Below are 27538 nucleotides of genomic sequence, written 5' to 3'. Positions count from 1 at the left end.
ACTAGAATTCCCATTCAACGGATTCGTTCGATTGAAAGAGATTGCCTTGGTTAGCTTAGACAAGGTACCGAAGGTAACGGTATTATTTCCTAAAGGGCAGGCCCGATCTGTCTGGACCAGGATGTTGTCAGCCTGGGGGGTACGATAATTCCAGGCTCTACCCTTCCAGTTCGACCTACACGTTTGTTGGTCTGGTCGGGTCAGTTGTGGGAAGTACGTTCTGTCTGAGACCTCTATCAGACAGGAATTGATAGTCGGTTTCCCACTCGTCATCACAGCCTTCCTCTGGTTCGACGATTTTGTATCTGACCCCCCATCATCAGGTGGTCTACCTCACTGATTCCCCAGGTACACAGTCCAACTCCGTTGGGATGTTTTGCCTGCATGCAGCCCTAGATCCGAACCCTCAGGCTCCTTTCATGGACACCAGAGAGGAAGCTACAGGAGTAGAAGACAGTCCCGACATCAAGGCGGACCTAGGAAAAAGGGGGCTCGGAGAAGGGAAGGACCTAGATTCACTCCCTCACAACGCGGTGGTCCCGGTAGAGGGAAGACTTTACCACTTTCGTGACCATTGGACTCGGTCTGTGGGATCATAGCATAGTCTCTAACGGTTTGAGATGAAAATGGCCTCAAGGTCCTCCTCCTCCGCCAGTGACCTTCTCCCAGAAATACATTCCCGTCCTGAAAGAGTACACCACAGGGTTACTCAAGAAAAAGCAATCAAACGACTATCTCTTAGGTATGGACCTTACTTCCCCGTGGGACCGTCACCACCTCTGTCGATCTTACCGACCGCTATTAGCTTGCGCCTATAGCTCGAAACTTCTCTTCTTATCTGGGTTTCCACCTAAGCAGGAAAGCCTTTGTGTTCAAGACATGCCCTTCGGCCTCAACATTGATCCCAGGATATTCACGAAACTGGGAGAGGCAGTGTTAGAACAACTCAGGAACCAAGAGATACAGATCATTGCTTATCTGGCCGGTTGGCTCATTTGGGCCCGGCCGGCCATAGAAGGTAACAGAGCTACGAAGGAATTTCTTCGATCGCTCGACAACCTGTGATTTCGGGTCAATCTCCATAAGTCTCGCCTGCGACCATCAGGCCACTTAGAATGGTTAGCCATTCAGTGGGACCTTTCGAAGCACACGTTGTCTCTCCCTTCCAAAAGTAAGAGGAATAGGTTCCAAGATCAAGAATTTCTCAAGCACAAACAGGTGTCCAAAGAGCCTAGAAAGTATCCTCGGCCTTTCCCAATTCACTTCAGTAACAGATCTCCTAATAAAAGCCAAACTCAAGACATCAATCGATTTTGGAGAAAGAGAGCTACAGTACCTATAAGAAGACAAGGTCTCGAAGATCCCCTCTGTCGGGAAAATGAGACTACGCCCATGGTCCGAACCGAAGAACCTCTCCAAAGCGGTTCCTCTACAATTCCCACCTCCACAAGTGACATTCCATTCAGCCGTGTCTTTAAGTGGATGGGGGGATTTCTCCGAACATCAGATGTTTCAGGTTCTTGGTCACTAGCCATGAAACAGTCCCATATCAATGTTCTCGAAGCCATGGCAGTGTTCTTGACCCTGAAGAGAGAGACTCCTCCGAGGTCGACCCACATCAGAGTAGTGTCAGACAGCACAGACGAGGTACACTACGGAAACAGGGGAGGATCCAAGTCACCCAACCTGAATCAGATCCTGGTCACTTTCTTCGCCTGGGCAACAGAAAAGAACTGGTTCCTGTCAGCACCTCACCTAGCGGGAGGCCAGGATGTGAGAACGGGCTCACTATCCAGGACGAGTTCCCTGGAGTCAGAATTTCACTCCGGTGGATACTCAGGTTCGTTCCAGGCATCCAGGTAGATCTATTCACATCTCAGATCAATCACAAACTTCCTTGTTATGTGACCCCAATCCTGGACCCTCGGGCTCATGCCATGGACGCATTACCCCGGGATTGGAATCATTAGAGGAAGATTTCCCTATCTCTCCCAGTGAATCTTCTAAAAACTTTAACACCGACTGCGCTCCTTCCGGGGCGCAGTGGTTTTAGTACCACCTCACTGCCCAAGAACAGTTGGTTTCCTCTCCTCCTCGAGTGGAAACTCCGTCCCATCCGGATTCCGTTCCTCAAACTGACCCGAGTATTCCAAACTCACTGTGTCAGATTACTCAAGGATGTCCAAAACCCTAACTTTGTGGACTACAGGAAGTTGGCAGCTCGTAGAGACTCGAACATTGAACCGGAAAACGATTTCTTACTCGAATCAGTCAAAAGGGACTCGACAATTCGCCAATATGATTCGGCCGTTAACCCCCAAAATAGGTGGTCCCCTTGGAAAGTTATTCCTCTTCTCCAAGATACTTTTCTATGTCCGGTCACCACTCTCAGGGCCTTTTTAGCCACGACTGCTACCCGATCGTCTGGCCCCTTGTTTATCAGGGAACAAGGAGGTACCATTCCCATACGTGGTATTAGGCTATAGATCCTATACTTCGTTTGACAAGCCAATCCGGGATCATTTCCCCCAGAAGATGGACTTTGATGACCTTATAAAGTTCACGGGTTGGGAATCTCCTATGGTCTTCAAACGCCACTATCTAATGAACTTACAGGCTCTTAAATACCCAACAGTTGCAGCTGGGAGCCGTATCTCTCCCCAGTGATCTTTTGTTCTTGCTTTCATCCATCTCTTTTCTTCTCCCTCCTACCCGCCACTCGCACCACGACGCCGCTTCCTTGGTGGTTCGTTAGCCCTAAGTTTATTACATATTAGGTTATGTTTGTAACTATTATTGATTACCGTTGTTACAGGGTTGGGATATTCTTAGCCATGTCAGTTTTGTAGCATGTTTCCTCTGATACTCGGAGGCTTCCCTGTTATCATGTTTGTTTACCTTAATTATTTATGATTTTCTTTACATGGTGTTGTTTCTCTCCCCTCTTTAAATTAGTTATTGTTGGGCTTGGAAGGCATTCTCTGGTACATTTTCACCCGGCGCCACAGATCGACCCAGAAAAGGGATTTTGACGAAGGAAAAATCTATTTCTGGGGAGAGACCTGTGGCGCCCGGTGAAACCCTTCCCCTTTATTTTACACAATCCCACCCTTTCCTTTCCAAGCCATCATGGCCAATACAGAAGGATGTTGTTCAGGTGGCGCTCGCGTCGTGGCGTGGGTGGTGTGGCGCTGGTGGTTGGCAAGGGCCTTTGTATCGGCCCATCCCTTTGACGAAGGAATTAACTAAATGGAAGACAACCTGTGAATAGTGGATTTCACGCGCCTTTGCTTTATACACGACACCCTAAAGGTGCTCGCGCGAGGGTTGTAACCTCAGCATTCCATGCTTTTATCTTTCTCTGGTATAATTGGAAGGTTTTATCAGAAAAGGTATATAAGAAGGACTCTTTTCACCGGGCGCCACAGGTCTCTCCCCAGAAATAGATTTTTCCTTCGTCAAAATCCCTTTAGTACTTTGGTTGGAATAACAGTCAACAACATGCTGTATACCAGTTGAGCCTAATGGTAATTCAGGTGAAAGTAAGTTGATTGTTTGGCATGGCTAAAAGGGAAGGGGGAAGGTGAATATATATTTTACCGTAGGGTTTGTTCATGGGCTTTAAGGAGCATGCAAGATATCGTGACATTAAAGGTCAAGGTAAGGGTGGTAGTGATGATGAGAAAGCAGCATTAGGTATCCTAATGAGTTGCCTTGACCAATAGAGCAGGCAGAATTGATTATTCCCCAATCCCCACAGAATGTTTACTTTGTTTACTACATCATCAAGTTTGCCAAAGATTTGTGGAAGACTTGGGCTATCTAATTATGGATGTATATACAACCTCTCTTAACAAGGAGATTGAAATTTATTCTTGCTCTGTTTTGGATTCCCTCCATTTTCAGTAATCTATCCAGTGGTTCAAAATCAACAACAGGATGACACTTCTAACACTGTACTGGCCACAGAGATTGAAAAGGGAATATACTAATTATTTTCATTAGGAACCATGATTTGCCTATCCTACGTGGCGTAGGACAAGAAAAATTTTAGCAATGAAGGGTTATACATCCATGCTTATGTCTTTATTACTAGCTGTAGGTTTAGTTTTTTTTTTTCTTTTCAAATGTTATTAAAGACACTGTTAGAGTGGAATTTACATGTTAGCTGGAAATTGTTATGGGGAAATGAGTTTGAACCCATAGACAAAATTGACTTGAAAAATTTAACAATGGAAATTATTTCTTTATATTTCCTTTAGCATAAGTTTCATCCAAAATTCACAGTAACAAGTCCTATCACTGCTAATATAATTTAAAATAAAGAAGCTTTGTTATTTGAAGGTTAGTCTGCCTAGACATTGTAGAATTCCAATCTTATAAGGCATAGAATAGCGGGAAGATGAAAACAGTCATTGTTCAGTTAGGGCCATAAAGTACACCTGTAGTACCTATTTGAAAATGTCCAAACCTTTTAGATGTGCTATGCTTTCCTCGCCATCCTTTTTCAAAATATGCCATCTTATTATTTCAAAGAGCTCTCATACATAATGCACACATACAGTTGGATGAATTATATTCATTTATTTTTTTCCTTGCCAGAGAACAGGACATCTGAGTAGTAGCAATTTCTCTAAAATTTGGTATGAACATTGAAGATGCATTTCTTGGTTTGCTTTTCATTAATTAAGAAAATTTAAATCTAATTTTGTAAAAACCAAATCCATTTGTGATAAGGGATGTTTTGAAATAATTAGTGAGTTTTTTAACGGTTAGTAATAGGTTAAGGAAGTGAGTAAGATTTTTGGTTGTAGGGTAGTAAATTTCCTGATTACAGAGGCAGTAGTGTAGGTGTAGTAATGTTTGGTGCTGTCTTGATACTCTCTCTCTAGCCTTGGCATGCATAGGTTGTGACATCTATATAACACATTCTCTGTCAAACATAGCAGTAATAAGCAGATATTAAGTCACTTGGGTGCTTTAGCCTAGGTGATGGGACTTGGTATAGAGGTAAGACGATGAATGATTATCTTTTTACCAATAACTCCACTTCCAGGCTAATGTAATATACAGCACATTAATTTTAAGTAGGACTCATTAGACTAAAGCTAATACTTGATAATGGAGTTTGGGTTTCTTGATACAGCACTGGAAAATAGAATGTTTTTGCAATACTGAAAATTAATGGAAGACTTACCCACGTCTCCACTAGTAAAGAGGTAGTTATGCTGATTAAATTTATTGACTATCATGGAGTGAATTGTTAATTGTGAGGTGAACTCACTAAATTGAGTTTTTATATTACCTCATTAATGGTCTTCATTTGGGAGTGTTCGATGGTGTCAGGTTAGGGCAAATTTGTTGGAAGGTGTCCTGGCTCTCCATGCGTTATACTGAGAAACTGGTTTTGCTAACACTAAGAATTTTGTGATTTTTTAATGAAATTCAAATTACGTGCCTCCAAACAGGCATACGCATGAATCAACATAAAGTAGTAGGTTTCACATTGAAAGTTTCTCCATAGGATAACATTGAGGTTAAATTAAATTTAATCGGGTACAATGTGTTATTCAAACTTAGATTCATGTCAATCAATCGTTTTCCATTTTTTTTTTGGGGGGGGGGGGAGTTGTAAGCATTATCATTAATTGAAAAGATTTTTGTTGGTTTGTCTTAGGTTTCAGATGCTGCTGGACAGGAGATTCTCCCATTTCTCATTGATTTTCAAAGATGAAAGTTCATTACAGTAGCTTTCAAATTATCCACTACCTACAAAGTAATTTGAAATTATAAAATTAGTTTCAAACTGTACAACTAGTAAATGTTGCATGCGTGGGCAGTATTTTTTTAGTCTATTTCTTAAAATTACGTAAGATATCCTCCAAATGTTTCCCACTTACGCCCTAATAGTACGTTCATACACTTGCTAGAGACATAATTTAGTTGTAGAGTAATTACCCTGATCATGCCGATTCATTTCTATAATTTTAACTAAACTTAATCCTTTATGAATTAATACGGATTCCTTGCCTTGCCTAGTTAGTGGGCGTATGAAACTTTTTTTATGTACTATATCATGGGGAAAATGATAAAACTAGGGGTGAATTTCTTTTATTGATGGTATTTGAAAGTACTTTTAAAACTTGTGAAAACTTATAGTAGTAAACCAATAGCTTTTAGACACTTAATTTTCACACATATCATAGGGTGGTGGTCTAGAAAAGTATTTTGGTACACATCCAAAACAAATATTCTAAATTAATATTGTCGACTGAAAAAAAAACAAACCTATTAACTTGTTTATTTTATAGTACAAATAAATTAGACTTAGCTTAGATGTGTAACATGTCATAGTAAATGAAAACACACTAGTGTCCAATAAGTTAGAAAATGAATAACAGTAAATAACATCTATCTATCTCTATATACCAAGGCACTTCCCCCAATTTTGGGGGGTAGCCGACACCAACAACGAAACAAAACAAAAAGGGGACCTCTACTCTCTATGTTCCTTCAGCCTAATCAGGGACCCAACCGAGTTCAGCTGGTACTGCTAGGGTGCCACAGCCCAACCTCCCACATTTCCACCACAGATGAAGCTTCATAATGCTGACTCCCCTACTGCTGCTACCTCCGCGGTCATCTAAGGCCCCGGAGGAAGCAGCAGGAAATAACATGCTGTGACAAATTTTATACAGAAATATTTTGATTCCTTGTTCCGAAAGGAAACGCTTATGATATATGCCATATATGTCCTCAAACTTATAAGGCAAATATTAATCTTGACTTTGAGAAGGGAATGACCATTATTGTTTTATACTCCACAGTAAATGTTTTTTGTTATTTCGCATATGAGACAACATCTAGGTACTACTTTAGTTTATTTTTAAGATTATATGAAATCAAGTTTATGGTGTTATGAAAATTACCTATGATGGGGGGCAATGTTATCTTGAATGGTTGACAACTTTTGAAATTATAGTCCGGGATATTTTCTTTTAAGTAAAGTGAAACAACCTAGTCAGGAGTCAGTCAGCTGGCATGGGAAATGCAATGTACCACATGAATAAGAACAGAGCAAGGTTTCACCTAACCTCCATTTTTCTTAGCAGAGGGTATTCAGTTGGTAATTGAAAGTACCTTGCACTGTATTCCTTTTGTCCTTTTATAATTTGTCACGACTTGTTTGGTGAAAGTTTGATTGGTCAGTCGTAGGTGTAGTGGAGGGTGCCTGGTTCACCATATTTATTGCAGTATGGTCTATATTGGTATCTCTTTAATATGTTTATTATATGTGTTGTATATATGGATGGTTATTGATAACGAAGGGAGGGTTGTTTTAATATGGCTGTTGGTAGTAAAGAGGTTGTGCCTAACATAATGGACACACTGCATATCCCAATCTTTTTGGATGTATTTATGTAATGAAATGATGACCTTATGATTTTTAAAGAAAGCTTTTTTTTTTTTTTTAAGTATAGACAAGATTATACACGTTTTCAATTATTTTTGGTTTGACAAACTTCCTTAAGTGTATGAATGGTCAAGATTTCTAGTCATCCATAATTGCTTTAAATTTGATGAGTTCCCTCATTTCATATCTCTTCCTTAATGTCAATATTTCATCGAAATAGGTTTATTTTTAGAAAAAAATAATGAAAATATAATGCCTTACATTAGTTCACGTTAAATAATTTCCCTTTCACACCAAGTTCAAATTAAACTTTGAAGCAAGGAACTGCCATACTTTGAGTACTGGCATGTTGAGAATTTTCTCTGCGGGAAATGAACATTTTGGGTATGATAACCCACATGCATCAATTGAATCTGTAAAGCCTTCTCTCATTGCTGCCATGTAACGCCACATCAGGGAATCTTGTGAGCGTGTGACGGGTCCGTGGTGTTGTCTGTGGAAATGAAAAATAGCATTCATATTTATATTGAGAATCTCTCTCTCTCTCTCTCTCTCTCTCTCTCTCTCTCTCTCTCTCTCTCTCTCTCTCTCTCTCTCTCTCTCTCAAATGTAGTACAATGGAAACCAAACGCGAGAATTACTGTTGGAGTTTTAGTTTGGTTTGAGTAGCTAATCTCAAAGATTTGGAGAGATAAAATTATTATTTGGTAACTATTGCTGCCCAAGTTTTATGGAAGCTCCAGTGAGGAATTAGAAGATCGCTTTGAAATATTTTCAGATCAAAATGAAGAATCTGTATTTTATAAAACAAGGGAAATGTACTTTCTCTGTCATTACTTGTGAGAAGTGACATTATGGGTTATTATTCCAGTGTGTTATTCCATTATTGAAACGTACTTCTGCGAGTAGCAAGCTGAATCAGAATTGTAATTTTTAATTGTATACAGTATCATTTGAATTTTTAGGCTGAGTTCCTGCAGAAATCGTTGTTGTGTTTCGTGTAAAGAGTAACTGGTAGCATCCGGGTGCAGATATTTTGCAAGATTTTCCAATTAAACAGAAGGTTGTGTGTTTAGGATCAGTATGGAAAATGTATTGTCGTTAGTATGAATAGTATTTGCATATACTGTCTATAAAGTAGGTAGGATAAGAAAATTATGCCATTTGGCAAATCGAGGAGTTCTTGGTAGATGTTCTGAAGAAACAACTTTGAAAATTGGTGAAGAGGAAAAGTCTTATTTTCTTATTATCTAGAACTTTATGAAATGCAAGTTTGCAGGAAATGACCCCATGAATTTTGTGGAGTATAAATATATAGTATGTGACAGATATTTATGCTTATACGTAACTTAATGTGTTAGAAATTATGACGTATAGGTGGAGGAAAGTAGTCAGAATTAGAAATTACCTTTAGAATTATGTAGAATTTTGAAAATCTCCAATGAAATGACATGGTTAAAGCTAGTACCTACCGTGTTTAGTTGCTGTGATAATATCTTATCAATTGAAGGAATTTAAAGGTTCGATCATCTTTGTCGCATTAGTTTAGTAGTTTGAAGCTTGGAGCAGTGGTGCTCAAAGATTAATTCTTTCTATTTGTTGAAGCTTTGTACCCCAATTTGTGATTTAGTTTTCCTTATTTTAAAAGATGGAGTGCATAAAACTCGTTTTAAGGTACCATATGTCAAGAACCAGGATTACTATTGATCCTTGTATATGGTAAATCGGTACTGTTCTTTCCTGTGGTATTAACATGCAAAAGGACAGTTTTAATCAGTGAAGATGTGTAATTCCTTACCCGAGTTCCTTCAAGAAGACATCGGAAATTGGGGAAAATGTCTGTGGTTCTGAAGCCAGTTCACATATCAGTCGTTCTTGACACCCCATAGAGAAGAGCTGGAAGATAAGATAATGAATTATCATCATAATTTTCTTTAGGCAAATATAATTATTGCAGTCTATGTATTTTTAATTAAATTAAATTTTTCTAATATTATAAGCTGCTGCGGAAGGTTCTGTAGAAAGATGGTATTTTTATGGATGAAATAGTCTTAATTTATATGCATTCAGGAACCATATTTGATAACTTGATGGATTGGGTTATTCATTTACTATTGAAATTGAAAACTTTGTTGTAAACAAGAATTTCAACGGCTAACCAAAAACGTAAACTATACATTGAAGACCAATTTAGTGTTTGGTAATATACGGTACCCAGTCTGAGGTGTGGATTTTAAGCAACGCAACATTAATATTTTATTTACCTTTTACCCAGATTATTTCAACATTTATTTGGTTCTCTTGAGTATTTTAGCTAGTTTTGAAGAGCATATTTTAGTATTTAAGGGGTTTCACCCATCTTTTCACCCTCCCTTTCAGTATTATTTTTCATAATTAATAGGAGATTGCATTTCGGACTATACAGTATTTGGTGTCATGTTAAATCGGTCTACTCGTATAGTGATCGTGGAACATCCAAATATTCGGTTGTAACATATCCTTTACATGATCGCCTTCTGGAGAGTTGGGTTTGAGTTGTTTTACTTGTTAATTACGGGTTCACCTTCCTCTCATTCAATGTCTTGTTTTTAAAAGTGTGTTTTGGGACAGCTCAGTTAGGGGTAGGCTCCACTTTGGAGGGCTGACTTTTGCCTTTTTTTTTTTTTTTTTTTTTTTTTTTCTTTGCTAAAAGTCTTCCTTTTGCCTATCAGAAGGCCGTGATACGTGTAGAATTCATCTCCAGCCTCTATAATGCCTCCCATGGTTGTCAACGCCCCCCTATGTTCATAGTAAAAATAAGAAATATCATTAGTAATTGTGTAATTTTTATAGAGTACCTCTCAAAAATTGGTCGAAGTCGTTTTCTAATATCAGTTTCATCAAAGAAATTAGTTCAGGGGTGACTATGAGATTATCTCCCATCTCCCTGTGTCATCAGAAAAAAATCGCTTTTTCTCGGTTTTTTTTTCGGGAGAGGGGTGCATTTCTTTGCGCGTCCTGCTCTTATGCCTTAAGTAATATAATTTTTAGATGTTTTAGGCTATCAAGTGACATAATACCTACAAATACACTGAAGGTTTTGTCCCTAAATCGAGATTTTAATTTTTGGTGAATATTTATTTCTAGGAATCGCTCCATCATCTGCTTGGCTTTCACTAAAGTTATTGCTCGTTTTTTTCTTGCTGTGTGCTTATTTACTGTTCGATTTTGATAAAACCTTGTGTGCATGTTCCAGGTGGATAAAAAAACATGCCTGCTGAACGAAATTTCAATTCAAGACAGTAGTTTCTCACCGATCACCAAATAACATTTAATTCGCTGGCACCGATTTTCACATTTTTATTCATAAAATCCTTTATTTTCCCTGTAGGATGATAAAACTCACAGAGGATATGCCTTATTATAGTGCTAATAATGCCTGAAAATTTCATTAGCGTGTCTTGATTAGTGTATTTTTGGGAAATATTTTTACGATTGGCACCCCTTCAAAGTGGAGCCTAGTGAAGAATAAAGCCTTTCTTTTACCTCTTCCTTCTTTACTCTCGTCTTTTCTTGATTTCCAAAGGTTTCATAATGAGGAATTCTTAAATCTTGCTGATTATCCAAATTCCTTTTTATTGATAATCTTATGTGTTGATTAAGACATTGCGTTTATACTCTCTTCATCCTATGTTTATTTTTTTAATTTCTTTTAGTCTTAATAATGACGTAATTAAGTATCTCTGCTGCTCTCTCTGATAACCAAGTCGTCTTCAGTGCATAATACAATCTTCATTTCAGATACTAACCTTCACCCAATGTGTTTAGGTCTTGTCTTTGCATCAGCCTCTGATCTTTAGCCTTACTCATTTTTTAGTTTGTTTTTATGTATTCTTATCATTTTGACGTCAAATTATGTATTAGTATATATTTAAGCTCAACAATTCTCATATTTTTTACTTAGGGGAGCGCATTCTATTTTGTGAAAATTTGCTTGGGAAGTTCATAGGTTTTTATGGTACCATAGACTTGTGCGCAATTGCTGTTATCATCATCATCATCATCTAAGCTAAGTATTAAATACATTTAATTAGATTTTACTCTGTTTTGCCTGTCATTTTTGAAGACCAGTTGGTTTCTTTCAGTCAATAACACTGCAATAATTTAATTTCTAGTGGTATATTGAACTTACCTCTAAATGTGCAAAATAAATGGCAAGTTTTTCCAGCTGTTCTTCGTATGCAGGGTCCCAGTACAGTGCCTTGGGAATCTCATCATCTTCGTAAATGACATTTAGAGCGCCAAGAGATCGCCCTTTCGCTATTGTTGGAATCGCTAGAGATACAGGCATGTTAAGAAGGAAGCCTAGTGATAAAGGAAAAAAAATATGGTAGATTCAAAGATAGGGCAGTTGGTCTACTGATAGGGAAGGGGTGTTAAAAGAAGTGAGGTAAATGTATACAAATTTAGTTAAGAGGGATAATTGTGACCTATGTAAATCCTCTAGATTATTATTTTTGTTTTAGTTCATGGCTTTGTGTATTATTATTATTATGCTGTATAAGTTTGGTACACTGGAAGGAGAAGCGGTAGGAAAATTAAATTAAATGAGGTCCAACTATTTTAGTGTTTTTTTTTATTTAGGAGTCTAGGCCTTGTGTCTAGGTTAGATTTTATGCCCTTTTAGCGTATATGAAAATGAAATATTTGCTAATGAATATGGTCATATTGTATTCCTTACCAAGAAGAATGGGAGCATTTGGGTTTACGAATAGGTACCTCTTCTCTCTGGAAGCATTTGAGAAAGAGCTCCACGAGCAAGCTGTTATCATCATCACCACTGGCAAAAGACAAATCATCTTCATCTTGACCTGAAAATATTAAGATAATTAGAAGTGCTTTCTTTAAAGTACTCTTGGTTTTGAATGGATACAGTACTATAATTTCTGTGGCTTTTGTCCCTGGTTCAGGCGGATAACAAAGGAGGCATGCTGCATGGATAACAAATATACCGTTTTAACGTTAGGGCAACGAACAACACAATCTTGTACTTAACCTGTATAATATGGATTTCTTTAGTTGTGAGAGGGTTTTAATTCAATTTATAGCGATATAGTTAATTGTGTAATCGTATGTGTATACGTACTATAGTGCATAGTGAAGTCATATGTTTGTGTAGGCTATCATTATTGTAATTTGTATGTTTATCAATATATAGAAATAGAATTGGGTTTTTAGACATTTTGTTTATGAAGGTCTTTTAGTTTAAAGGCCACTCATGATTGGCAGAGGCGTGGGAAAGGCCGTTGTCCATGGGGCACAAGGTCCTAGAGACCCACTGTACTGTACATACTTAGGCACCCAAGCCACGGCCGTGCCCAAGCCCTCTTCCTCCCTGCAGAGGGTAGTGCCGTTAGTTACTTGTTGTAGTGCACTGTAGGCTTTACTTAGGTGACCGTGCAGCATTCCTTTGGCCCCTAACTCCACTTTATTTACCTGTATATTTTTCTATTATATCTACATTCTTCCTTCTTACTGTCCAACCTCTTCTAACTTCTAACTCAAAATGTAACTAGGGTTCTACCATAGATGCACTTGTGCGCTGAACCGCCCCAACGTCGGGCTATATTGCTAAAATCCAGTAAATCAAATCATAGCCTTCTTTCCGCATAAGCTACGATCAGGTAAGGCAAAGGACACGGTCCGGCAAAGCGTTGTCCATGATTCAGAAGGTAGTCATATAGCTATTAGCCTATATACCCAAATCCATCCTCTTTAGATCACTGGGGTAGTAAGGTTACGGACACTAGTGAAATTTGAGGTAGTGAACTAGGCTTCAATTACCTACCTACAGACTTCGAGCCATAGACATTTCCACAGAGCATCCACAACTTTTTCTCTTTAAACTAGGTTATACATTTATCTAGCCCAAGCTAGATACCAATTTCTTATAGAAATGAGGAACTCGATAAAAATTATAGAAATAATCTAAAGTTTTATTTGTTTAAAAGATTAGCAGTTTAAAGGGCAATTTCACTTCTTACCCGTGTGACTATGTTGTTTGTACTGAGTTACTAAATTAAACAGATTGTCAAATGATTAGGGGTGTAAGATGTGTTTTGAAACTTGAAGAGGATAGTTACTTTAGTCTTCTCTGTTTTGAAACATGAAGAGGATAGTTACTTTATTCTTCTTTTTGATACATGAAGAGGATAGTTAATTTAGTCTTCTCTGTTTTGAAACATGAAGAGGATAGTTACTTTATTCTTCTCGATTATTCAAGTGCATGAAGTGTATCTGAATAGAGTGGTATCTGATTGTAGAATTGTATGAAAAATGTATAATTAATGTTATGAGAAAATTTTGAATTTATTTAATATGGCTTTTTAATGAGAGACTGCTGTTGTAGTTGTTTGACTTAAACATGGAATTTTGTATTCCGTGTTGAATCCTTGTGATGGATAAGAAGGCTCTTAAACATAGGAATACTTTTTTTCCTCTTTTTAACTCAAAATGTCTCCGAAAAAACCGATTCCATTTCTTATTATTATTCCAGCTACTTCCATATTTATTGGGTTTCGCCCACCTTGCTTTCCACCCTCGATTCCTCTTTCACGTTTAGTTTATTGGGAAAAAACACTATTGTTGGGATTGGGGTTATTTTCAAAATAAATTTTAATAAATATGTATATGGCTTATATAAAAAGTTGAAATTACGAATGTTAGTGATAAAACTATGTTCAGTAGCTTATATATATTCTATATATAATTTGTGTATGTGTATGCACATACACTCATATATATATATATATATATATATATATATATAATATATGTATATATAAACACACACACACACACATATATATATATATATATATATATATATATATAAACACACACATATATATAGGCTATATATATATATATATATATATATATAAATATATATATATATGTATATATATATAGGCTATATATATATACTGTATTATATATATATATATATATATATATATATATATATATATACATAGGCTATATATATTTATAAATATATATATATATATATATATATATATATATATATATGTATATATATATTATATATATACATATATGTTTACAGTATACTGTATATATACGGTATGTATATATATATATATATATATATATATATATATATATATATATATATATTAGGCCTTTGACCAGTCGGCTATCGAGACAGCCAAATGATCAAAGTGTGATGACTGTTTCTCCCTGGCCTTAACTATCTGGACCGTGGGCGTTGGTGCCTAGCATTATGTGGTTCGTGTTTGGTGTCTCACAATGGCATGTCCCTTTCCTGTGTCTGTGCGTGCCGTCAATACGCTTGGTGAATATGCCATTCTATTCAATTTCAACTTTGTTTTAGTTTTAGTGTTATTGGGTAAGAAACTGACTGTAGAACCAGCTCAGTATAGCTTGTCAGCGTGAACAAAACATCACCATAAAATTCAAACATCACATGAGCCACGAATTTCTTGAGTTTCAGTACTTTCATTTTATATTAATATTAGAGAGAGAGAGAGAGAGAGAGAGAGAGAGAGAGAGAGAGAGAGAGAGAGAGAGAGAGAGAGAGAGAGAGAGAGAGAGACGCTTGCTTCAGCCAATCATGAGTGACTTAAAATTACCTGTTAGCACTTTTATGTACTAGTCTTGTTGAGAGAATTGATATTTTCTTAGTGTAAAAAAGTCAATATTACGATAGCAAGTTTAAAGACAAGGTGAAGAAATTCTCTGAGGCTCTGTTGCTTAATGTATATATTGGTAAGGATGAGCGAAAAATCTGTTAACGAGAAACTATGAATAAATTAAAGAAATTTCTATGTTCCGTAAATTGATTAGAGAGGAAAGGAGGTTGATAGATCTATATTTTCAAAGGATATATATCTACTGACCCGAAAGCTATTAATCTTGTTGAGAAAGTTGATAATTAGCAATGAATGTGGAATCAATTAAGTTAACACTTCAAATAACGATGACAGAAAAAACTGATAGTGACCTGCTGAAAACATTAAGGAAAAATCTATTGATTACAACGCGAACATCAACTAGAATCATTGACAGGAAATATTAGGTTGATAAAGCACTTAAGGATGAACCAATTCTTAATGTGAAGTAAATTTCAAATGTAAGTCATGTAAATTTTGCTGTTGATAGAATTAGAGAGGTAGCAGAAAATGAGATACAAACAACGGTTGCTGGCACCGAGAAGAGAAAAGTGGGAAAACTAAATCCTAAAATAATTACGTGAAATGTGTACAATGATGAAAATAATGTAGTTAGTGCTTTGAATTAAAGGAATTGTTGTTTGGATCAGATTCAAAATGTAGAAAAAAAGAAGTCTCATATTAAAAAATCTACTGCTTATGGGACTACCCACTTCATGCTTAAATAACAGTGATATAGTTAATATGCGATGGGGCTCATATAGTATAGTTGGTAGGTACCACGCGATCATCTGATTCAGGTGTATGGACATCTTGAAAAACACTGCAAGTTCAAGACTGATGATAACGTGTGGGAAATGTTCAGGAAATTTAACTCTCAAGTGATGAAATGTATAAACAGCACTAAGTTGAAAACTTGAATGTTCATATAGTGAATTCAAGAAATTGTAGTTCTTGATTTGGAATTTAAGAGACCGTGGATACTAAGACCGTCAAAAATTACGGTTTTGTAAAAATTCAATCTGTGGATAATTAAAAAATTCAAATTAGAGACTTGATAAATGAAAAATATTTCGACACGAGCATTATCTGAAACATGGCTGACCCACCAATAATAATAGTTTCTTTCATATTTCGGGAGGGGGCAAGTTAAAGGGGGTGCCAGTTGAGCTTTTTATTCTCAGAAAGGTTATTCAATTCTCAAGATAAAAAAAATGATTTAGTGTAAGAAGTTTTGATTACATGGGAATAAACTTTACACACGCAAAAAAATACCCATCGTAATAGTTTACAACCCTTTGAGACTCTTTGCTTGTGTGCTGGAGTGGATGAATTTTGATGCTGGATTATTTTAATTTCTATAGGGTGCTGATATACATGTGGAATTCTTTTTATCACGTTGAAACGGTTAAAGAATTTGAAAGAGGTTCTGGTAATTTATAGGACAAATTAGATGATGCATCATGCTGGTAATATGATAAATTTAGACGTGGTGACTGATCAACCCAAATCTATCATTAACACGCTTTTACAAGAATAAATATATTCTATATAAATTACAATACTTTGAAAGAATTTACATAAAAAATAAATCATTCGAAATATTAAGTCTGAACAAAACTTAGATTAAGACTAAAAAATGTTACGCTCCGAAAATTATATAATCACTTGACTTGACACTATAAATCATGTAAAGGCTGTATATGTGTATATGCATACTTCTCGCCCTAACCTTCTTCAGTTGTCATTATCCCCATTTTATATACTTCTCATTTACGAACGTCATGTTATGCAAGGGCTTCCTTTGTGTCCAAGCCATGCAGTAATAATATATAGTATAACAAAGTCCCGAGTCATGTAATACTCTAGATTAACATGGAGGGATGACATGTATGAATAATTGAGTTTGCTCTCTCTCTCTCTCTCTCTCTCTCTCTCTCTCTCTCTCTCTCTCTCTCTCTCTCTCTCTCTCTCTCTCTCTGATAGAATTGAAATAATTTATTTTGATAAATTTTTGCTCAGCAACTTTATATTTTATGGATACTTACGAAATATAATAAAACTTAAAATTGCAGTGGAGAGAGAGAGAGAGAGAGAGAGAGAGAGAGAGAGAGAGAGAGAGAGAGAGAGAGAGAGAGAGAGAGAGAGAGAGAGAGAGAATCGGGGCGGGGGGAGGGGGGGTGCTTGAAAGGTCGCGAAACCTACCATCCATGTCCCTACGACCTCTCTGTATAAGTCTATTCATGAAGTATTCGTAGACCTTCCGGTGGATATTACGCAATCGTACTTAACGGTTGTTCGTAGAGCGACATGCTACATAAATGTGTCTATAATTTTATTTTTTTAAGGTATAGCGATGTCAGTAATTCTACTGATCTTTGGTCGTTTCAGTGTTTCCATATTTTTTTTTTTTCAGTCAGAGGTACTGGAGGAATATATGTTAAGGTAATTTTTGTTTGTGAAATGCAATCTGGTTCATGAGGGGAAAGACCTTCCAATTACTGGATTAAAAAGCCTAGAAAAGATTTCATGAATTGGCCAAAATGAAAGTTTTGCTATTAGGCTGTCTATTTTATTTAAGGGTCTGGGTTTTAAATTTTTCTTGGATTGATCAAAGCACAAAGAAAACAGGTTTAGATATTCCAAATGTATTAGACGAATGATGATTAAAGATAATTCTGTATTTTGTAATTCTCTCTACCAACAAGATTAGGCGTGGTATTTATCTTAGTTCGTGTCCGTGCACATGCTATTTCTTAAGACTAGATTTTGATAAAATGTATGAAAGCTATTAGTGTCCCTCCAGGTGAAATACTTTTGGAGACTATTGATCAGTGTTTGTTTTATCGTCATGGTTATCTCCGTGAACTGGGAGCATTTCTCAAAGGTCTTTGAAGCGGACCTCTACCTCCAAGTTGCTGCTTTTACTATACCTACGCTCCCACCGCCTCTCTTCCAACTTGCTGTCCAGCTTCTCATAACTTTTACTTCATAGTGCAACAGTTAGGTTTTCCCCCGTTGCACATACTGTATGTGTCGAATGGCCTCCCAGGCCACAGTGCCTAGCTTCATGGTTCAAATCCATGAATTAAATCTAATTGCTATGGTTAAGCCTTACATTTCGATTTTAAGCTCTTGAAGGTGAACATGCCTACATTTAGCATTTAATGCGCATCACTGTATGTAATATTTAACTAACGAGGTGTGATGATGGTTATGGAGGATTTCACGCAGATGATAATACTAATCTTGAACCTCCATTCCTTTAAACGCCTACACCATACGGCTGCATTTTGCGTGCACTCTTACACTCCCATGATATTAAGGTCATTCCTCGCTAATATCTCATCATTTGATGTACTTCTGTGTACAGTATTAACGTTCAAATTTTAGTGGTACAAACATTTGAACAGTATTGTATATGGATACGTTTAGTTAATAGTCTTTTGGTTTACATCTTTCCACTGCCGTCGTTCTTTATAAATATAAAGAACGACGGCAGTGGAAAGATGTAAACCAAAAGACTATTTACTAAACGTTTCCATATATAATACTGTTCAAATGCAGTTTTGTGCCCGATTAGCAATGTGTATTAAATATATATATTATATATTATATATATATATATATATATATATATATATATATAATATATAAGAGATATATATATATATATATATATATATAATATATATAAATAATATATATGTATATATATATATATATATATGTATATATATATATATATATATATATATATATCACATACACATATACGTATACGTGTATATATATATATATATATATATATATATATATTTTTGGGCTCAAGCCATGGCGTCCTGATGGAAGGTTCCTGTTTGGTAGCTTCCTTGGGTATAAGACTACTAAGATATTCCCAGAGAATTTAACCACAGGTTATCACAGAATTCTAACTTCTGGAGCGAGTATCTCAAAGGTTTCCCTTTAAGACATCGTAATACAACAGGGGACACGCATGTCTGGTCGTGCCACATAGCTATCTCCACCCCGAACAGAGTTAACGCTTCGGTGTGTAAGGGCTGAGAATAGCTGGGAGCCGTTCCACAGCTAATCTCACTCGTGGCTACTACTGATACTCGAGACGTAAACAAACGGACGCCATTGCTCTAATGACGTCACGCGCGTCTTTATCCTTTGTTTAGTAGCTGCCCTACTTAGACGGATTTTCCCTTGTGTGAACTTTATCGCTTTGCATCTTCGCTATGTCGTTACCTTCAGCCTCGCCTTCTTCTGGAAAGTTGAGTACAAGGTTCCAGTATTGTTTAATTAAGCTCTGGCCGTAAAGTAAATATTATTTCGCGAAATAATTGATGTTTTGTGGCAGAGCTGTGCCTCTACCGGACCCGCCATTTTATGGCGTCGTTGTTGTTTTGCATGTCTTATTTAGTTAGCCACAACAACGTTTCCGGCATTATATACTAATCGAATACATTAGTTTATTTAGTCTTCATAGCTAGGAACTTTTATATCGTGTTTAGACGCTTTTTATCGGTCATCGATTGACCTCATACCAGTCGGCTACTATAGCCCCCAGGCCAGGAGCCTACATACAAGTGTTCATGCATGATTTATCAGTGATCCTAGACTAAGTTATGAAGATAGTGGCATTATTATTTTACAATACTTTTGACTAGTGATGCAAATGTTTTCGCCTTCAGGGACCATATAGGGGATAGGCTAGTCAGTGATTCTTTCTAGCCTAACCTAACCTTAGGACCCCTATATGCTTCCTTCATCCCCTGCCTTGGCACTCCCTCTATTTAGCCTTGATCCCTTTTCTGAGTAAAGGGATTTATTGTCTAATAGAGTATTATATCGCCTCTCAGTCCTCCCTAAAGGAATGAACCCCCTTTAGGATTGCGTCTGAGAGTGAGGTTAGGCTAGCCTACCTCTATGGCTAGGATAGTCTACGACTTTCCTGCGATAGCGATACGTCTTCTTCCTTGCCTAGTTCAGGACTTTTAGCCCTGATCTAGGCCGGGTTAGGAAGGTTTCTCTGTTCCATGCTGAAACTATACTCTTGCACCGTTTTAGCCGATCAGCCTAATCTTAGGTTAGGGAGTGTCCTCCCTTCCCTTTGTGGCCGCTCTGGTACAGAAACCCTTCCTGGGAAGACCCCTCTCTTCTCCCTCCCCACCTATCTCTTGTATAGCCTAGCCTATGCTTAGGTTAGTTTATACTCATCTGTCCCCTGTCCTACAAATCCTCCTTAGGGTGGATGAGTAGGGCTACCCGAGCTTCCCTGTGCTGTCCGCTCTGGTACATATACCTTCATAGTGTCCTATAAGGTTAGTTACTAGTGTAGCTCTGCATAGGGGAGTCTCCCCCCCCCCCCCTCTTGGGTGTTCCCTAGTCCTCCCTTGGGCTACCTGCTCCCGGTCCCTAGTGACCCCTGCTTATGGATGCTAGAGCCTGTCTCTATCATGGGTACACCCCCTCAGGGAAGGGGAGGGATGTCTGGAACCCTGACGGTACTTCCTGCATCCTTTCCCCCCTCCCCCTGTCTCTCTATCTATCCGGGTGCCGGTCCCTTGCCGCCTCTACTGCCGGCAATACCTGCCTCCCTCTTGGTGACTTCCCTACCCTTGCCGCCAGCCCCCGTGTACCGAGGGACTGCCGGCTGCCGCCGGCTACTACCGGCAGCTCTCCTACTCCTATCTAATCGTCCGCTTGCCGGTCGATCTCCGGAGTGCCGGCATATACTGCCGGCAACCCGATACTACCTGTACCATCCTTACCCCAGTCACCAATCCGGCATCCTCCGGCTGCCGGAGCTGCCGCTCCCTGCCGGCGTGCCGCCGTTGTGCCGGCGGCCGCCATCCTGGTATCTGACTGACTTTGAAAATTGTCTGTTCTAGTGCCAGAATCTATGCTGGAGCGAGCTCCGGCGTGCCGGCGGCTTGCCGGATGCCCCGGAGGCGTCAAGAATACTTGCACCCCCTCTCTGTAGCTATCATAAGACTAAGATAGCCCTACCTTGCAAATAGATAAGCTGCTTTGCTTCTAAGATCAGTACCTAGTACTGCTCTATTAGTGATCATGCTGTCTCTTTGCATTCTTCTATTTCCAGCATGCTATGTGCATCTTAGCGCGGCTGGTTGCCAGAAGCAGTACCCTTAATGAGGCCTTCTGGCTCTTATCTGGGAACCGAATGAATTCGATCCCAACCTTGTCCTTGGCTTTCCATGGAGTTCCAATATAATGGGAATCCTAGGAAACTATATCCAATGATCTCGGTCATTTGGATTATCCCAGGACCAAGCCTATGGTAACCAGCCGGGCGAGATGCATGGAGCGTGTTCTCCTTTACTGTTTCATTCTCTATGCATCACACCTTCCTTAAGTTAAAATTAATGATTAATATTAACTTAATATAAGAGCCATTCCTATGACTCCCCCATACTCATTTTCTCTTTCTTCCACAGGAGGAGCAGATGAAGTGCGATTTCGCCTACTGTGCTGTGAAACGCTCGCAGTTTTACGGACATACGGCGTGCAGGACTCACGCCCCTTGCTCAGACAAGAAAGGGGATTGGAAGTTTTGGAATCCACTGGAATGTACGGTCTGCCAGGCCTACCTAGTTGAGGCCTTCCATAACCCTCCCTCAGCGGAGGTTAGAGACATTGCTCGTGAAAAACTGCGCAAGTGGGTGCGTGGTTTTCAGAGAAATGCTACTGGACCGTACCTGGCCACCGAAGAACTGAGGTCCCTGTTGTTCCCTAAGGCCTCCCCTGACTCAGTGGTTCCAAAGGAAGCAATCCCCACTGTCCAAATTACGGTGGAACCTGATGTGGTCATGGCTCAGTCCATGCACGAGTGTCGTTTGGATTCCGAGGATGATGAACAGATCTCTGACGTCTCGGAAGACACGGAGAAGACGCTTATGGCTCAAGGAGCCGAAGAGGACGAAGTCAAGGTGGAATACACCGAGTCGGAGATTGGAGCTACTCCCTCGTCCATCCCTCCGCCTACTCCTACACCGACGGAAATGTCCCTTCCGTCTACCTCCTCGACCCCGGATCCTTCCTCTTCTACCCAAGAACTGATCCGACTGATTAGAGCTGTCATGGACGACAGACTGAAGGAGAACCAGGAGTCCATCAGGTCTATGATTGGATCCAGAGACACGAAGAAGATCTCGGTCAAGGATCTCCCAGCTTGCTCTCATGCCAACCCGTGGAGGTATGCAGAGCATATGGTTATTGCGACCGGCAGGATCTTTGTTAGCGACAAGATCGGCACGGTCCCGTTGGAAGATGTGGAGTTCTTCCCAAGCTTCGAGGCCTACCCGGACTGTTACGTCCGACTTCGTTCCGAACCTGCCTCGAAGGAGGAGACCGAACCTAAAGAAGAGATAGTGTTCGATCTCGCAAAGGCCCAGGCTATGCTAGCCTCCGCATTTAAGAGCAGGGGCTTTACCTGCTCTAAGCTTCCTGCCTTGAGCAAGAAGCATCCTACATATGTCGCACCTGACACTGCGATTCTTCCATTCTTGGAAAAGGCCTTAGCTGCATGCCTTAAAGCGGCGGAAGAAGGAAAACCCTGCCCTGCACTGGAGGAGTGCAGACCCTTCTCCATCGTGACACCCCCTGACACTAGACAATGGAAAGATGTCCAACATACTTTCGTCGTGGGTAGGCTCGATCCTGACGTCGCCGGACGTCAGTTTAATGAAGACCTCCCTAAGCTCAATGATCACCTCCTTCGCCGGGAACAAGACACGAAGGAGAGGCTTGCGGCATCGCTTTCTCATCAAGTCCAACTTGAAGTTATGGCCTGTGACACAGCAGTACCTGATCACTACATGGTACTGGCCAAATCCCACTTACTCACGGTAATGAAGGACTTGTACCATTTCATAAAGGCTCGTAGAGCCTGTCGTGAATTCGTGTTTGTCGGTGCCACCGTGAAACACGAACCCCGGAGGCTGATTTCCTCCAACATCTGGGGAAAGCACCTGTTTCCTTCTGACCTTGTCAAGGAAATAACTGACAGAGCCGCCACGGAGAATAGGAACCTTCTCCACAAGTGGGGCATGTCCAGAAAAAGGAAAACCTCTCAGGACGATGGACCTCAGCCTAAGAGGAAACCTCAGAAGCCGAAACCCCAGCAACGTCAACAACGACGTCAGTTTCCGGGACCCGCTACCTCCCAAGTGGTTGCCCAACCACAACAGACCTTTCAATTGGTCCCCCAACCGGTGTTGTCACAGTCACCGGTCTTCACCCCTGCCTTTGAGCAGCCATCCACTACCTTTCATGCCAGAGGTAGAGGCTCGTCCAGGGGTGCAAGCAGAGACGCCTCTCGTCGTCCCTCCAGAGGTAGAGGAGGAAAGGGAGCTAGCGGCCGAGGCAACAAGTCCTCGGGACACCAGAAGCAATGAAGTGCTTCCGGTGGGAGGAAGACTCCGCCAATTCCAGGATCGTTGGACCTTCGATCCTTGGGCACACAGCATCATCAAGAACGGTCTAGGCTGGAGTTGGGTGCAACCACCCCCAATCTTCCAGCGGTTCTTTCAACAATCAACCCCCATTCTGGAAGAATATGTTCTAGACCTCTTGAACAAGAAGGTGATAAGGAAGGTAAAGTCCACCAGGTTCCAAGGGAGACTGTTTTGCGTTCCCAAGAAGGACTCAGACAAGCTCAGAGTCATTCTGGACTTATCCCCCCTCAACAAGTTCATAGAGAACAACAAATTCAAGATGCTGACGCTTCAACAAATAAGGACCCTTCTGCCTCAAGGTTCCTACACGGTCTCTATAGACCTGGCGGATGCCTATTGGCACATTCCAATGAACCATCACGCTTCCTCCTACCTAGGATTTCGACTCCAAAGAAAAAGCTACGCCTTCCGGGCCATGCCATTCGGCCTCAATGTGGCCCCTCGGATCTTCACAAAGCTGGCGGATGCCATAGTACAACAGCTCCGCCTAAGAAACGTCCAGGTGATGGCCTACCTCGACGACTGGCTAGTCTGGGCTCCATCGCCCGAAGAGTGTACAAAGTCTTGCGACGAAGTTACCCAGTACCTAGAACACCTGGGATTCAAGATCAACGAGAAGAAATCTCGCCTCTCTCCGGCTCAGAAGTTTCAGTGGCTGGGAATCCACTGGAATCTTCAGTCACACCGCCTTTCCATCCCCCAGAAGAAAAGGAAGGAAATAGCAGGGTCTGTCAAGCGACTACTGAAATCCAAACGCATTTCAAGACGACAGCAGGAACGAGTTCTAGGCTCTCTACAATTCGCCTCAGTGACAAACCCAGTGCTTCGTGCACAGCTAAAGGATGCCGCGGGAGTCTGGAGACGATCGGCATCCATCGCTCGAAGAGACCTCAAGAGACGGCTTCCAAACAGACTTCGACGCCTCCTAAAGCCGTGGTCGGAAGCAATGGCCCTAAAAAGGTCCATTCCTCTCCAACACCCTCCTCCATCACTCAACATCCACACGGATGCCTCACTGGAGGGCTGGGGAGGTCACTCCCACCTGAAACAAGCTCAAGGGACCTGGTCTCCACTATTCAAGACGTTCCACATAAACATCTTGGAGGCCATGGCGGTCCTTCTTACTCTGAAGAAGCTATCCCCGCCGCCCTCGATCCACATCCGTCTAACCCTAGACAACTCGGTGGTAGTTCGTTGTCTCAATCGCCAGGGCTCAAGATCGCCCCAGATAAATCAGGTGCTTCTCCCAATCTTCCGTCTGGCGGAGAAGAAGAAGTGGCACCTGTCTGCAGTTCACCTACAAGGATTCCGCAACGTGACAGCGGATGCTCTATCTCGGACAAACCCGATAGAGTCGGAATGGTCTCTAGACGCAAGATCATTCTCCTTCATCTCTCATCAAGTCCCAGAACTTCAGATAGATCTCTTTGCAACGAGCGACAACAATCAACTTCCTCTGTACGTAGCCCCGTACGAGGACCCCAAAGCAGAAGCGGTGGACGCCATGTCACTGGACTGGAACAGATGGTCGAAGATATACCTGTTCCCTCCCACCAACCTTCTGTTGAAAGTCCTCTCCAAACTGAGAACCTTCAAAGGGACAGCGGCCCTAGTGGCTCCCAAGTGGCCCCGGAGCAACTGGTACCCCCCTGGTCCTGGAGCTGCAGCCCAAGCTGATCCCTCTCCCGGGCCCAGTTCTCTCTCAACAAGTACAGAAGTCGACTGTCTTCGCTTCATCATCGAAAATCAAGGACCTTCATCTCATGATTTTCTCTCCCTTGCCGCAAAGAAGAGGTTTGGGATCTCGAAGAAAAGTCTAGACTTCCTAGAGGAATACAAGACCGAATCCACGAGACGGCAATACGAATCATCCTGGAGGAAATGGGTCTCCTTTGTTAAAGCAAAAAATCCTAAAGAAATCACCATTGATTTCTGTATGTCCTTCTTCATTCACCTTCATGGACAAGGATTAGCAGCCAATACGATTTCAACCTGCAAATCGGCTTTGACTAGACCAATTCTATATGCTTTCCAAATTGATCTGTCCAACGACATCTTTAACAAACTGCCGAAAGCATGTGCTCGCCTACGCCCAGCACCCCCTCCGAAACCGATCTCCTGGTCACTAGACAAGGTGCTCCATTTCGCCTCCAACTTGGACAATGATTCATGCCCCCTCAAGGATCTGACTCAGAAAGTTATATTTTTATTTGCTCTCGCCTCGGGAGCTCGAGTCAGCGAAATAGTGGCATTATCAAGAGAAGAGGGACACATCCTGTTTGCTGATTCAAGAGAAGTGACCCTCTCCCCTGATCCGACGTTTCTCGCCAAAAATGAATTACCCACCAAAAGATGGGGCCCTTGGAGAATATGCCCCCTGAAGGAGGATGTCTCTCTATGTCCAGTAGAGAGTCTCAAGGTCTATCTTCGCAGAACTTCAAACTTTGGTGGAGGCCAACTCTTCAAAGGAGAAACATCGGGCAGCGACCTGTCACTGAAACAATTAAGAGCGAAAATCACCTACTTCATTCGCAGAGCGGATCCGAACAGTACACCCGCTGGTCATGATCCTAGAAAAGTGGCATCTTCTCTGAACTTCTTTCAGAGCATGGACTTCGAGAGCCTTAAGAACTTTACGGGCTGGAAGTCCTCGCGAGTTTTCTTTAAACATTATGCGAAACAAGTGCACGAAATCAAACATTTTGTGGTAGCCGCAGGTAGTGTTATGAAACCTGCACCTAACTCTGCGTAGAACAGTGAGTTACTTGGGACTCTAACTCTTCGGGTGCCTATGTTGACCCTCGAGTGATTCATAGTGATGTCTAAAAACACTTAGTGCTTTTATAACTGTTCTTATCCCAGGTGAAATGTCATAGTGTCACACAAGTGCCGCATGCCTTGAGCATGATGTGTTATTTAAAGACTTGCGTTCCTCGAGAACGAGTACCTACTAATCCTGAAATTCCCTTTCAGATTCAAGAGCAAGCCTTTATTTCTATGTACATTATTATTACTGTAAATGAACTTTACTTTTGCTGTAAATTATTTAATTTCTGCATTGTGAAATAAAATTTCTATTTTATTACTTATGCGTCTCTTTCAGCTCCTACTTACTATGAAATACATACTGTCATAGTTTTATTTATTCCTCCTTTCTTATGGTCATGAAGAATTTAAGATGTCTATTCCTAAATTATATTCACCTTGTCTCAGTAAGGTTCCTACTCGAATACTTACTTCTGATAATCAGGAGATGAACTCTACACACAGTGCCCAACCACCACTGGCCTACTTCAGAATGTTCCTATACAAATATCAAACATTCTGCTTCATCTCTAAGCTCTTAAAAGCTCTTCTGTCAAGATGAATAGCCCTTCAATACCACTTTGACGTCGGCATAGCCCATGGGAACTTCCTACCAATGGGGGGCAGGATACTTCGTTCCTATGGTTCTTACCTAAGATTACTTTGCTGTTTTGTCAATGCCTAGGCACTTACCTCTGGGGGAAAATCTACCACGATACATTGATTCTCTGGTACTCTTCCATCAGGACGCCATGGCTTGAGCCCAAAAAACGGATTTTGAGCGAAGCGAAAAATCTATTTTTGGGTGAGATAGCCATGGCGTCCTGATGGACCCTCCCTACTACTTCGTTCAGTTTGTTCCCACCCTACACAATTGTATCATGGTGATGGGCAGCAACTGGCGCCAGGATAAAGACGCGCGTGACGTCATTAGAGCAATGGCGTCCGTTTGTTTACGTCTCGAGTATCAGTAGTAGCCACGAGTGAGATTAGCTGTGGAACGGCTCCCAGCTATTCTCAGCCCTTACACACCGAAGCGTTAACTCTGTTCGGGGTGGAGATAGCTATGTGGCACGACCAGACATGCGTGTCCCCTGTTGTATTACGATGTCTTAAAGGGAAACCTTTGAGATACTCGC

At 40.4% G+C, this 27538-nt stretch overlaps 2 protein-coding genes across 12 annotated transcripts in view; one reads left to right on the top strand and one right to left on the bottom strand.

Annotated features, from left to right (window-relative positions):
- Positions 1-27538, top strand: part of LOC137654709 (uncharacterized) — a 294512-nt gene that overhangs the window by 24887 nt on the left and 242087 nt on the right. The window lies entirely within an intron of this gene.
- The window catches only part of LOC137654770 (uncharacterized), a 54704-nt gene continuing 34797 nt past the window's right edge, over positions 7632-27538 (bottom strand). Inside the window, exons 2-5 of the mRNA XM_068388715.1 lie at positions 12135-12264; positions 11586-11758; positions 9213-9310; positions 7632-7907 (exon numbers count right to left, since the gene is read on the bottom strand). Coding sequence (XP_068244816.1) covers positions 7703-7907; positions 9213-9310; positions 11586-11758; positions 12135-12258 — 600 coding nt within the window. The 5' untranslated portion in view covers positions 12259-12264 and the 3' untranslated portion in view covers positions 7632-7702. The remainder of the gene's footprint in view (positions 7908-9212; positions 9311-11585; positions 11759-12134; positions 12265-27538) is intronic.

Source organism: Palaemon carinicauda, chromosome 1 (genome assembly GCF_036898095.1).
Source record: "Palaemon carinicauda isolate YSFRI2023 chromosome 1, ASM3689809v2, whole genome shotgun sequence".
Lineage (NCBI taxonomy): Eukaryota > Metazoa > Arthropoda > Malacostraca > Decapoda > Palaemonidae > Palaemon > Palaemon carinicauda.
The sequence above is the reverse complement of the archived record's forward strand: the minus strand, read 5'-3'. Positions and strand labels throughout refer to the sequence as shown.